Source organism: Indicator indicator, chromosome 28 (genome assembly GCF_027791375.1).
Source record: "Indicator indicator isolate 239-I01 chromosome 28, UM_Iind_1.1, whole genome shotgun sequence".
In the NCBI taxonomy this organism is placed as follows: Eukaryota; Metazoa; Chordata; class Aves; order Piciformes; family Indicatoridae; genus Indicator; species Indicator indicator.
This window is the reverse complement of record NC_072037.1, coordinates 3,352,108-3,365,582: the sequence shown is the minus strand read 5'-3', so window position 1 is coordinate 3,365,582 and position 13,475 is coordinate 3,352,108. Positions and strand designations below refer to the sequence as shown.

Below are 13,475 nucleotides of genomic sequence, written 5' to 3'. Positions count from 1 at the left end.
TGTACTGAGAGAATCACCTATTTTTGAATGAAATAAAAGCAGTTGTTTGGCTTCTGGGGTCGTCTGGGGAAGAGGGACTGGGAAAGGACCTGGGGACAATGGTCAACAGCAGCTGATCCTGGCTTGGATCAGCACAAGTGTGGCCAGCAGGATCAGGGAAGTGATTGTGCCTCAGTACTGGGCACTGGTGGGGGCACACCTCGAGTACTGGGTTCAGTTCTGGGCCTCTCACTCCAAGAAGGACATTGAGCTGCTGGAGCCGGGCCAGAGAAGGGCAACAAAGCTGGGGAAGGGTCTGGAGAACAGAGCTGGTGAGGAGCAGCTGAGGGAGCTGGGGGTGTTCAGCCTGGACAAAAGGAGGCTGAGGGGAGAGCTCATTGCTCTCTACAACTCCTTGGAAGGAGGCTGGAGCCACCTGGGGGTTGGTCTCTTTTCCCAAGCAACAACTGGGAGGACAAGAGGAAACAGCAGCAGGTCACAACAGGGGAGGGCTGTGTTGGACATGAAGAGCAATTTCCTTCCTAAAAGGGTTGTCAAGCCCTGACCCAGGGCTGCCCAGGACAGCGGTGAAGTCCCCATCCCTGGAGGGATTTCAAAGCCCTACAGATGTGGTGCTGAGGGACACGGTTTGGTGCTTTCCCTCTCCCTCTCCTTCTCTTTTTCTCTCTTTCTCTTTCCTTCTCTCTTTCCCTGTCTCTCACGTCCCTCCCTTTCCCTTTCCTTCTCTCTCCTTCTCTTTTTCCCTCTCCCATTCCTTTGCCCTCTCCCTTCCCCTTTCCTTCCCCCTCCCTTCCCTTTTCCTTTCCCCTCTCCCTTCCCTTTTCCTTTCCCCTCTCCTTTCCCTTTTCCTTTCCCCTCTCCCTTCCCTTTTCCTTTCCCCTCCCTTTCCCATTCCCTCTCCCTCTCCCCTTTTCCTCTCTCCCCTCTCCCTCTCCCTCTCTCTCCCTCCCCCTTTCCTTTTCCCTCCCTCTTTCCCTTCCCCCTTTCCCCTCCCCGTTTCCCCCTTCCCCTCCCCGTTTCCCCCTTCCCCTTCCCCTTTCCTCCTTCCCCTTCCCCTTTCCGCGTTCCCCTCCCCGTTTCCCCCTTCCCCTCCCCGTTTCCCCCTTTCCCCTTCCCCTTTCCCCCTTCCCCTTCCCCTTTCCCCCTTCCCCTTCCCCTTTCCGCCTTCCCCTCCCCGTTTCCCCCTTTCACCTTCCCGTTTCCCCCTTTCTCCTCCCCTTTCCCCCCCTTTCCCCTCCCCCTTTCCTTTCCCCTCCCCCTTTCCTTTCCCCTCCCCCTTTCCTTTCCCCTCCCCCTTCCCCCCCTTTCCCCTCCCCCTTTCCTTTCCCCTCCCCCTTTCCTTTCCCCTCCCCCTTTCCTTTCCCCTCCCCCTTTCCTTTCCTTTCCCCTCCCCCTTTCCCTTTCCCCTCCCCCTTTCCCTTCCCCTCCCCCTTTCCCTTTCCCCCTTTTCCCTCCCCCTTTCCCTTTCCCCCTTTCCCCTTTTCCTCTCCCTTTCCTTTTCCCTCTCCCTCTCCCTTTCCCCCTCTTTCCCCCTTTCTCTTTCCCTCTGCCTCTCCCTTTCCCCCTCTCAGCCCTTCCTGAGCTGTCTCCGCCCATGCCCAGCGCAGGCTCTTTCCCGGGGCAGCAGGAGGGGCTGGCGCCCGAGCAAGCGGCACGGCAGAGCCGGGGGTTGCACTGGGGATGGAGATCGCTTTTATTGAGTCACTCAGAGTGCTTTAAGTACAGAACAGAGATACAGAGATGATACATGGTTGTGCTTCAACACTTTCAAACATTTAGATTCCAGTTAATTTCAAGGTAAACAAGTTCCAAGACAGACTAGATTATTATTATTATATATCTTTTTTTATCCTTTTTTTTCTTAAGTTTTCCTTTTTGATAAATTATTTTTTTTATATAAATAACTGTAACAGAAACAAACAAACAAAAATTTAACAATAATTTAAATGTCTAACATACAAGATCCTGAAGCATTTGCATTGCTAAAACCAAGAAGGGACTCAAACAAGAAGGGGAAGAGGGGAGGCCAGGAGGAGGACCAAGGAGGAACCAACAAATATCAGTGCAATGATACAGCCTTTGCCCTAAAAATATATATTTAACTTTATGGGCAAGGAACAGTTGGGGAGGGAAAAGGAAAAGGGGGATTGGAGGGGTAGGAGGGAGGCTAACCACCAACGAGGCAAGAAAGAGATTTTGGGGAAGGATAAAAAGGGGACTCAAAGCCTTCAGGGTAGGGAGAACAAAACGATGGACCCCAAAATATTGCAGTGCACCTAATGGCAGAGGAGGGCAGGGCAAGGGGTGGGAAGTTGGCAATCCTGGGAGGTGGGGAGGGGGGGTTAAAAAGGGGGGGAAAAAAAAAGGAAAAAAAAAAACAAACCAACTAAAATCCGAGGTTTGGTTAAATCACTAAACACCAAGCTTGTAAAGAACGTCACGAGACACAGTCATTAATATACACAGAGCCTGGAGGAGGAGAGGGGGCCCAGAGGGTTGGGGTTTTTTGGGGGGGGTTGATGGGGGAGGCCTCGGGGTGACGTCACACTCGGAAACGCTTCACCACGGGGACACCACGAGGGGAGCGTGGGGCACCGAGCTCCCGTGGGGGGATTGGATGGATGGATGGATGGATGGAGAGATACAGACATAGCTCCATAGAAATGAACTATTTATTTGCTATAGATATATCTCTGCATCTTCAGGAGCACCCAGAGAAGAGGGGGAGGCCGGGCTGCAGCAGGGCAGAGGAGCAGCCAGGCGAGCTAATGGGTCCCATCTCCAGGGTTCCACCGGGTTTGGTCCCTTCGTCACCTGGGAACTGCTGCAGCGTGGAGCAGCCCAAGTGCTGCCTCCCCTTCCCCTTTGCCCACACGCTGCCCCCAGCCTCCTCCCAGATGTTGCAGTGCACATCTGGCAGGAGCATCCACCACCCTGAAATGACAAAGGACAGGAGACACCAGCTGGGAACCTTCCCCCAGCCTGTGTGGGGGACCTCCGCGACCCGGGATGGGGTGGTAGGGTGTCCAGCTGTCTGTCTGTCCATCCAAACCAGACCCCAACGAGGAGCAAAACTATTTTTTGGGGGAAAAAATGGGGATATTTTTTTTTTTTCCTGCTGTTTTTTTCTATCGCCATCATTCACTAGCAATGGGCAGGTGGTGGGGGAGGACACTTAGCAGTGAACTCCGGGGGTGCTTCGGAGAGCTGCAGCTCCAACCAGAGCCGTTGGGTTTCCTCTCTTCAACACAAGGCTTTGGCTTTCTGAACACATCATTATTGGGTTGGTTTGGCTGTTGTCCCCTCCCCGGGGATCGAATGAGATGGGGAAGGCAATGGGAGGGGAGAAGGGAGGGGGTCAACACAAGAACTGGAGAGAAAGCTGTGCCAGGGCTGGGTGCAGGGTCGCAGCCCGGCCGGGCGCCCGGCAGGGAGCTCGGCGTGGAGTCGGTGGTGACGTTTCCTCTAACTGCTGCTCTCCTCCTCTGTTTTATTGAGCTTCTTCAGCGTGTCCAGCAGTTTCTGTGGGGTGAGGATGTGCGTGGACCCTGTGAGGGACAAAGGTAGGGGGAGGCATCAATGATGGTTTCAGGACCCCCCTCCCCTGGTTGCACCCCGGCCCCACTGTCCCCAGTCCCCCCCACGGTGAGGACATAGCCAGTGGAAATGCTTGCGAGGAAATGGACGTCCATGGGCTGGGGGAAGGCTAAGGGGAGACAGAGAAGGAAGAGAAAAAAGAGAGATGAAGGAGATGTATGGAGCTGGGTGGGATGCTTGTGGCCCGGGAGGTCATTCCTGGGTCTTTTGCAGATGGATGTAGGAGGCACTGGCCCAAAAGCCACCAGGCAGGAGATGGGGTCAGCAGCCGGGCACAGAGGGACACTTTGCAGGTCCCCAGACCTTCTCCTGCCTGCCCAGAGCACTGCTGGCTCAAAGGGGTGGTCTGGAGGGGATGGGTGGGAGGAGAGGAGGAAAAGAGCTCTCGCTGGCTACCATCTCTTGCTTGGTGGTTCCCCAGCACGGTGCCAGCAGCAGCTCCCCACCATGCTGCCTGCAGCCTGGCCTGTGCCCACCACACTGCCATGCCACCCTTGCAGCCTCCTTGGCTCTGTTGTGACCAAAATGTGGCAGCTGAGAGTGGACACCATGGCAGGTCTGACCAGCAAAACCACCAGCAGCTAAACCCCAGCAGAGCATTCAAGGGTCTGCAACGCTTGGGGGGCTCCTGCCCATCCAAGGGCATCAAGCACCAAGACCAAACCTGAGCTTTCCCATGGACTCCAGATCTCAGCCCCATCACACCCCGGAGCTGAGCAGCTCCTGGAAGAACCCAGCCTTCACTGAGGGGCACAAGAGGAGTTGGAGCCAGGACAAGCACTGGGGTCCACTCCGCATGCACGCTGCTGCCTGCTCTCCCCTGGGCACCAGACCTCAAGCTCTGCTCCGACCATCCCAGGGTGCTCCATCTCCTAGGCCTGGGCTTGGCAGGACCCCAACCCACTGCCCCCAGCCCCGGCAGCCTCAGGGAGGGGGGAATTCATGGGATGGAGGAGCCAGGCAGGTCTGGCTGAGAGACATGGGATGATGGAAGCGGCGCTGGATGCTTTTCCACCTGGAAGGAGGAACTGCAAGCATTTGCTTATCAGAGAACCCAAGGGAAACCGACCCCACCACCCCCCAAACCATAACAAAGCAAAGAAAGGAAGAAGAGAAGAATCAAAGAAGACCCTTCAGGGAGGAAGAGTTTCTTTTTTTCTTTTTTTTTTTTTTTTTTTTGGTTGATTGGCTGTTTTGTTTTGTTTTGTTTTCCCCTTAGCAAGCTGCCTTTACTTGGTTTCTTTGGCTCACTCCATTGCTGGAGCCTGATCCTCAAATGATACCCTAGTGGAGTCCCTGAAGTCGGGGTGCCTCAGGTCCATGAGAAATTTGGTGGGAGTGAGAATGTGAGTAGAACCTGCAGGAGAACAGAGCGGGGCTGATGGGCTGTGCCAAGACCTTTCCCCCCTCCTCCCGATCTCCCCTCCTCCCCCCAAATTCCCATTTTGTTTTGTTGTTTTTTTTTGGGGGGAGGGGGATGACGACACACGAGGAAGGACGCAGTTGTCACCCGGAGCGTCGTAGGCGCATGCAGAGGGATGGTCCCCTGAGGAGATGAGGGATGGAGATGGGCAAGAGGCAGGAATGGGGAACTAGGTGGTGGTTGTGGTGGTTGTGGGGGTGGTGGGACACTGTTGGAAAGCTGCTGCTCCCATGGGAATAACACAGAGCAGATGAGATGCCAGGCAAGAAGCCAGGGGCCAGATGAGTCGCTGAGGGGCTGCTGCCTCCCCTGGCCTACAAGGGGTGGATCCAGCTGTGCTTCCTTCCCTAGGGGAATTTTAGGGGATCTAAAAGCTCCTTGCTCCTTCCACTGTGAACTTCCACGTGGCTTTATTGTGGGGTGCTGAGAGAGCACTCAATGCATGTCCTGTTGCACAGGTGCTGCATGTCCTGTGTGTGCCACAGGACATGCAGCACCTGTGCAACAGGAAAATGCATCTCCTGCTGCATGCATGGGTGGCACATGGCCCCTCTTCACTTCTTCTCCCTGTAACGACCTCAAGGATGAAAGTGGAACCCAAGGGTGAGAGAAGCAATTCAGGTGGAAACACCTCCCCCTTCGCCACCCCTCTCACCCAGCTTTGAACAGAACCAGCCATGGAGCAGAACTGCTGATGGGTGGAGGGACAGTAAGGTCCTCAAACACTGGACCAGGGTGTCCAGGGAGGTGGCTGAGTTCCCAGCCATGGGAAGTTAAAATAGGAGCAAAACTGGTGATGGGTTAAGGGACCTCAGGGTCCCCAAACACTGCACCAGGCTGTCCAGGGAGGTGGTTGAGGTCCCAGCTATGAAGGGTTAAAATAGGAGCAGAACTGGTGATGGGTTGAAGGACATCAGGGTCCCCAAGCATTGGTGGGGTGATTGAATCCCCATTCGTGATGGTGTGGAAAAGAGGCAGAGATGTGGTTGGTACTGAGGGACATGGTTCAGCCTCAGACTTGACAGAGTTAGATCACTGGGAAGGAATTCCTCACTGGGAAGGAATTCTTCACCAGGAAGGTGGTAAGGCATTGGAAGAGGTTGCCCAAAGAAGAAGAACAGGTTGCCTCCAAGAAGGGGGCTCCAAGCCTGGAAGTGTTCAAAGCCAGGTTGGATGAGGCCTTGAGCATCCTGGTCTAGTGGAAGATGTCCCTGCTGGAAGTGTCCCTGCTGGAAGATGTCCCTGCTGGAAGGTGTCCCTGCTGGAAGATGTCCCTGCCCATGCATGGCAGAGGAGACTGGAACTGAATGACCTTTAAAGTCCCCTCCAACCCAAACCATTCCATGCTTGCCCTCGACAATCTTACAGGTTCAACCACAACGATTCTATGACCACATTAACCTGTTCCTGGGGAGGGCAGATACCTAAGGACACATCTCAAGGAATGGGAGAGAAGACCTTTCCTGCGGAGCTCCAGCTCCTGCGGTCACCTGGAGGCAGGATTTGAGGGATGGAGGAGGGCGGTGGGATGAGCAGCCAGCGGGACAGGGCACAGCCCTGGTGCCACACTCACCTATTAGCACCTCCCACTTGCCGCTGGCTTGCGTCACCTCGTAGGCACAGCGCATCTCGTTCATGCTGACGCCGCCCAGGATGAAGATGATGAGGCGAGGGCCGCTCCGGTACTCGCCTGGCGCCTTGTTCTTGTGCCAGTGGCCATAGCGGGCACTGCCGGGAGGAAGAGCAGGGGATGAAGGAGGAGACAAACAGTGCCTCGAGGGCACGGAGCCACAGCAGCACTCGGCTTGGAAGAGACCTTCAGGATCACCAAGAACCCAGAGACCTGCTCTGCAAGGGTCACCTCTATCACCAAGTCCAACCTCTAACCCTGCTCTGCAAGGGTCACCTCTATCACCAAGTCCAACCCCTAACCCTGCTCTGCAAGGGTCACCTCTATCACCAAGTCCAACCTCTAACCCTGCTCTGCAAGGGTCACCTCTATCACCAAGTCCAACCTCTAACCCTGCTCTGCAAGGGTCACCTCTATCACCAAGTCCAACCTCTAACCCTGCTCTGCAAGGGTCACCTCTATCACCAAGTCCAACCTCTAACCCTGCTCTGCAAGGGTCACCTCTATCACCAAGTCCAACCCCTAACCCTGCTCTGCAAGGGTCACCTCTATCACCAAGTCCAACCCCTAACCCTGCTCTGCAAGGGTCACCTCTATCACCAAGTCCAACCTCTAACCCTGCTCTGCAAGGGTCACCTCTATCACCAAGTCCAACCTCTAACCCTGCTCTGCAAGGGTCACCTCTATCACCAAGTCCAACCTCTAACCCTGCTCTGCAAGGGTCACCTCTATCACCAAGTCCAACCTCTAACCCTGCTCTGCAAGGGTCACCTCTATCACCAAGTCCAACCTCTAACCCTGCTCTGCAAGGGTCACCTCTATCACCAAGTCCAACCCCTAACCCTGCTCTGCAAGGGTCACCTCTATCACCAAGTCCAACCTCTAACCCTGCTCTGCAAGGGTCACCTCTATCACCAAGTCCAACCTCTAACCCTGCTCTGCAAGGGTCACCTCTATCACCAAGTCCAACCTCTAACCCTGCTCTGCAAGGGTCACCTCTATCACCAAGTCCAACCTCTAACCCTGCTCTGCAAGGGTCACCTCTATCACCAAGTCCAACCTCTAACCCTGCTCTGCAAGGGTCACCTCTATCACCAAGTCCAACCTCTAACCCTGCTCTGCAAGGGTCACCTCTATCACCAAGTCCAACCTCTAACCCTGCTCTGCAAGGGTCACCTCTATCACCAAGTCCAACCCCTAACCCTGCTCTGCAAGGGTCACCTCTATCACCAAGTCCAACCCCTAACCCTGCTCTGCAAGGGTCACCTCTATCACCAAGTCCAACCTCTAACCCTGCTCTGCAAGGGTCACCTCTATCACCAAGTCCAACCTCTAACCCTGCTCTGCAAGGGTCACCTCTATCACCAAGTCCAACCTCTAACCCTGCTCTGCAAGGGTCACCTCTATCACCAAGTCCAACCTCTAACCCTGCTCTGCAAGGGTCACCTCTATCACCAAGTCCAACCTCTAACCCTGCTCTGCAAGGGTCACCTCTATCACCAAGTCCAACCCCTGACCCTGCTCTGCAAGGGTCACCTCTATCACCAAGTCCAACCTCTAACCCTGCTCTGCAAGGGTCACCTCTATCACCAAGTCCAACCTCTAACCCTGCTCTGCAAGGGTCACCTCTATCACCAAGTCCAACCTCTAACCCTGCTCTGCAAGGGTCACCTCTATCACCAAGTCCAACCTCTAACCCTGCTCTGCAAGGGTCACCTCTATCACCAAGTCCAACCTCTAACCCTGCTCTGCAAGGGTCACCTCTATCACCAAGTCCAACCCTAACCCTGCTCTGCAAGGGTCACCTCTATCACCAAGTCCAACCTCTAACCCTGCTCTGCAAGGGTCACCTCTATCACCAAGTCCAACCTCTAACCCTGCTCTGCAAGGGTCACCTCTATCACCAAGTCCAACCTCTAACCCTGCTCTGCAAGGGTCACCTCTATCACCAAGTCCAACCCCTAACCCTGCTCTGCAAGGGTCACCTCTATCACCAAGTCCAACCTCTAACCCTGCTCTGCAAGGGTCACCTCTATCACCAAGTCCAACCTCTAACCCTGCTCTGCAAGGGTCACCTCTATCACCAAGTCCAACCTCTAACCCTGCTCTGCAAGGGTCACCTCTATCACCAAGTCCAACCTCTAACCCTGCTCTGCAAGGGTCACCTCTATCACCAAGTCCAACCTCTAACCCTGCTCTGCAAGGGTCACCTCTATCACCAAATCCAAGCCAGACGCCTGCTCTGCAAGGTTCAAGCCTTAACCATAGCCCCAAGCACCACATCCAAACCACCTTAAAGCACATCCAGGGTTGGTGACTCCACCACCTTCCTGGGCAACACATTCCAGTCCCTGACCACTCTGTCTGTGACAAAATGTTTCCTAATGTCCTAAAGTTCCAGCAACGTCCGTAGCTTAAGCACATGGGCAAGAGAAGCTGGTGGAAAAGGACCTGAGGCTGTTTGGTCAGCTGGTGGCTGAAGGTGAGCTGGTGGGAAGGCCATAAGCATCCTGGCCTGGATCAGCACTGGTGAGGCCAGCAGGGGTAGGGCAATGACTGTGCCCCTGCACCCAGCACTGGTGAGGACACACCTTGAGTACTGGGTCAGTTTTGGGGCCCTCCCTGCAAGAAGGACATTGAGAGGCTGGAGCAGGTGCAGAGAAGGGCAGCAAAGCTGGGGAAAGGGTCTGGAGAACAGGTCCTGGGGGTGTTCAGCCTGAACAAAAGGAGGCTGTGGGGAGGCCTTCTGACTCTCTACAACTCCCTGAAAGGAGGTTGGAGCCAGGTGGGGGTTGTTCTCTTCTCCCAAGCAACAAGTGTCAGGACAAGAGGAAGTAGCCTCAAGTTGCACCAGGGGAGGTTCAGGCTGGACACTAGGAAAAATTTCTTCCCCCAAAAGGTTGTCAAGGCCTGGCCCAGGCTGCCCAGGGCAGTGGTGGAGTCCTCATCCCTGGAAGGGTTCCAGTGCTGTGTAGATGTGGTGCTGAGGGCCATGGTTTAGGGATGAGCTGGCAGTGCTGGGTCAACAGTTGGACCTGATGATCTGTAAGGTCTCTTCCAGCCAAACCCACTCTGTGCCTCTCAACCACAGCCCCATCAGGGCTCAAACTGCTGAGGGAGCAGCTGGAGCCCAGCTCTGCAGCCACCAGCACCGCTTGGAACGACAGCGGAGCAGCTCCCAGAGCTGCTGCTGGGACATGGCCCCTCTGGGCAGACGAGGGGTGGATGCTGCTGGTGCCACACTGATGGATGCTGCTGGTGCCAGAGGTGCCAGTGCAGAGGGCAGCAGAGGGGACCCACCTGACAGCCGTGGTGCCGAAGGTGGCGGAGGAGCGGGTGGAGATGTAAGGGTAATGCTTGGTGTCCAGCTTGTCATCGATGGCGTCCTGTGGGCAGACAGCCCCGAGAAGGGGGTTAGAGACAAGCTGGGCACAGCCCCTAACCTGACAGCCCCTCTGCTGGGCTGGGCCCAAGAAGATTGGCACAACTGTGTCAGGGCTCATTTGCATCTATTTGCATAGCCTCATAGTCTGGAATGAGCTGGCTCTGCTCCTGGCCTGCACCTGTGGGGAGGGGAGTGGTGCTTGGCTGAATGTGGGGCAGGGAGGGGGCAGCACAGGGCACAGGGTGAGGCTCACCTTGAGCTTGGGGCTGTCTGTGGAGGTAGGGTAAGGGGGAAACCATGGCAGAGTCCTCTCCTGAGGGGATCAGGGGCATGAGGTGACCTAGAGGCTTCCCATCTAGGATCCAGCCCTGGGTGGGGAGCCTGTTCTTGCTCTCATCAGTGGTGAAGGGTTAATGCCATCTGTGAGATGTTGCTGCCCTCTGCAGTCCCCTCTGGCCCTGAGCAGGAGGTTTAGGGGTGCCCTGGGCATGAAGCCACCCCAGGGTGAGTTTGCCTGTGGTGGAGGAAGGCAAGAGCTGTGTGCTTCAGGAAATCAAAGGAGCTGCAGCATTGATTGTCACAGTGCCTGGGAGCAGAGGTGGCACTGAGCTGCAGTGACATCCCCCTCCCCAAACTGTGGCTCCAGGGTCTGTCTGTCTGATCAGCTGGGAAATGCCTGTGCTGGGAGCAGTTTTGTGCCCAGGATCCCCCAGCTCTGAGCAAACCCTGGGAGGTTGCTCCCATCCAAAGGGTGGGAGAGAGAGAGCAGGCCAGGAGAAAGGCAGTGCGTGCAGAAAATCACTTCCTGCCTCTGCCCAGTGATCCCCCAGCACTGAGCTTGTGGGATAACTCCCAGGGGTACCAGGAGTGGGAAGGGGTGAACAGCATCGTGTCCATCCCATGGCTTGGCCGTGGGCAATGCTGTGACAAGGCCACCATGGCCATCATAGAACGGTCAGGGTTGGAAGGGACTCCAAGGATCATACAGTTCCAATCCCCCTGCAGGGGGCAGGGACACCTCACACTAGATCAGGTTGCTCAGAGCCACAGCCAGCCTGGCCTTCAAAACCTCCAGGGATGAGGCTTCCCTGGGCAACCTGTGCCAGTGTGTCACCACCCTCATGGTGGATAACTTCTTCCTAACATCCAATCTGAATCTACCCACTTCTAGTTTTGTTCCATTCTCCCTAGTCCTATCATTGACAAGGAACAACCACTGTGCCAGTGCATTGTGCACTGCTAGGATGCCAAGCATCCCACCTGGCACCAGCGTGCAGGGGGAGGGAGGCAGGAAACCCTCCCCGGACACCCCCAACCCTGCTGCCACTGCAGGTGGCGAGCAGCCCGGAGGACGTGCATGAGGGTCCAGCTCTCCACAGCTCCCTTCCCAGGTGGTGCTGAGGTCCCTGCACTGTCCCCTGTCCCTGCCCTTGCTGGCTCACCTCCATGATGTCCTTGATGACTGGGGTCCACCGGGACAGCTGGTAGGTCTGCTCGCTGATCCGCTCCTTCCGCTCCGGCTTGCTCCGGCGGCGCAGGGTGGACTGGGCAAGGAGAATCACAGCATCAACCAGGTTGGAAAAGACCTCAGACATCATCAAGTCCAACCTCTTACCCAACACCACCTGACAACTAAACCATGGCTCCAAGTGCCACAGCCAAGCTTTTTTTGCATGCCTCCAGGGACGGTGACTCCACCACCTCCCTGGGCAGCACATTCCACTGGAGCAGAGGGACACCCTGAGACCTGGGGGCTGTGGCAACGAGGACAAGGCCACCCCACAAGGGTGCTGGGAGCATCCCAGGGGCTGCAGGGGTGCCAAGGGCCTCCTGAGGAGCAGCAGGGGCTGTGGGGAGCGGGAGGGGGGGACACTCACGTCTGTGATGATGGGCACCCCGAGGTGGGCCATGTTGGTGATGATCTCGCTGTCCTCTGCTGGGATCTGGGCATGCTGGATCAGTTTGTTCAGGTTCTCCTCAGTGATACCTGGAAATGCAAGGGGGAGAGGGTGTCCTCCTAAGAAATGTCTCCAGTGGGCACACAGCCCCTCTGTTGTCACCTTAGGGCACTTGGCCTGAGGGTGGTTGGTGAGGCAGGGCTGACCCTTTCCATCCAGCTGAAGCCCCAGCAGTTTGCTGAACCCCAAGGAGTTTGCTGAACCCCAAGCAGTTTGCTGAACCCCGAGGAGTTTGCCACCTGGAGCTGCCCGCACGTCTTGCCCAGCCCTGCCCAGGTGCCTTCCTCACCATTCTTGAGGAAGATGTAGAGCAGGATGATGCGGATCTTGTCGTAGGTGCTGACATTCCCATCCAGCAGGATGGGGACGATGGCCCTCATGGGATCCTTGATCTTCTCCCCTTCAGCATCAGTGCCCATGGCCAGGTCCTGCAGGGAACACTCATGCTCATGCTTCACCCACAACTCAGTGCTGAGCTGTGGGGCAGGAGCTGCTGGCCCTAGCTGTGCCCGTGGAGGGGATGTGGGCTGGGGGAGGTGGTACCTGCTCCACTCGGCAGAGCTTGTCCACTGTGCCCTGGTAGTGCTTCATGCAGTCCTCAGCCAGGTGCAGGTGGGTTGAGTACTGGGGAGACATAAGCAGTGTGGTCACCCTTGCAGTGCTGGCAGCAGCCAAAGGTCTCCATGCCACCACCCTGTCCTCAGCCCCCCAGCCATGGCCAAGGACCTTTCAGGGAGAGCTGCCATGGCCCAGAGCTCAGGCTCAGCCCCAGCAGCTCTGCAGGGACATCCTCCCCTCCATGTACCTTGCTGAGCTCCTTCTGGTACTGTGGCATCTTCTTCAGCATCTGGGACAGGTCTCTCATGGTGGTCTGCAAGGAAAGGGACACAGTCACTCACCCTGCTGGACTTAGGGACTGAGTAGGGAGAGGATGACTCTGTCAAGGACTTCTGTCCCCATGCAAGCCCCTCATGGGGTGGTTGGTGGCATTGCTGAGTCTCCTCTGCAGCAGCTGAGCAGCAGGGAGGGGTCTGCAGACTGGAATGCCAGGAGGAGAAATGCCCTGAGGACCATCTTCCAGGACCCCCATGTGCTTGGCTGAGACTGAGATGGTGCTTTCAGCCTCTGGCCACTTTTACATCCTACTGCCTCCAGAGTCCACTCACTGTCAGCAGGGTAGGGTCTCAGGAAGGGAACCAGCTGGGGACAGAGGCTGCTGCTGTGGGATGCTCACAGCCCCTGTGCTGGGGGCAAACCAACCCTCATGGTGCAGCCAGCATCCTCCCAAGGCACCCCACTGCCTCAGGTGTGGGGCCAGCACCCAACAGCAGGGGCCTGAGCACTCTTGGCCCCTTGCAGAGGTCCCCATTGGGTGCCCCAGGAGCCTCCTCCAGCCCCTGGGTGCCTGTCCCCAGCTCGGTGGGCATAGGCAGGTCACCTTATCCCCCGTGTTCATCCTCTTGCTTGAAGAGAACTCCTTCA

General features: G+C 56.4%; 1 protein-coding gene across 1 annotated transcript in view; it reads right to left on the bottom strand.

The window, feature by feature from the left end:
• Window positions 1-3,465: 3,465 nt before the first annotated feature.
• LOC128976107 (syntaxin-binding protein 1-like) overlaps window positions 3,466-13,475 on the bottom strand; it is a 28,769-nt gene continuing 18,759 nt past the window's right edge. The window contains exons 2-10 of the mRNA XM_054393224.1: window positions 13,432-13,470; window positions 12,799-12,864; window positions 12,537-12,617; window positions 12,283-12,421; window positions 11,913-12,022; window positions 11,478-11,579; window positions 9,951-10,036; window positions 6,594-6,748; window positions 3,466-3,548 (exon numbers count right to left, since the gene is read on the bottom strand). Of these exons, the coding sequence (XP_054249199.1) occupies window positions 3,466-3,548; window positions 6,594-6,748; window positions 9,951-10,036; window positions 11,478-11,579; window positions 11,913-12,022; window positions 12,283-12,421; window positions 12,537-12,617; window positions 12,799-12,864; window positions 13,432-13,470 (861 nt within the window). The remainder of the gene's footprint in view (window positions 3,549-6,593; window positions 6,749-9,950; window positions 10,037-11,477; window positions 11,580-11,912; window positions 12,023-12,282; window positions 12,422-12,536; window positions 12,618-12,798; window positions 12,865-13,431; window positions 13,471-13,475) is intronic.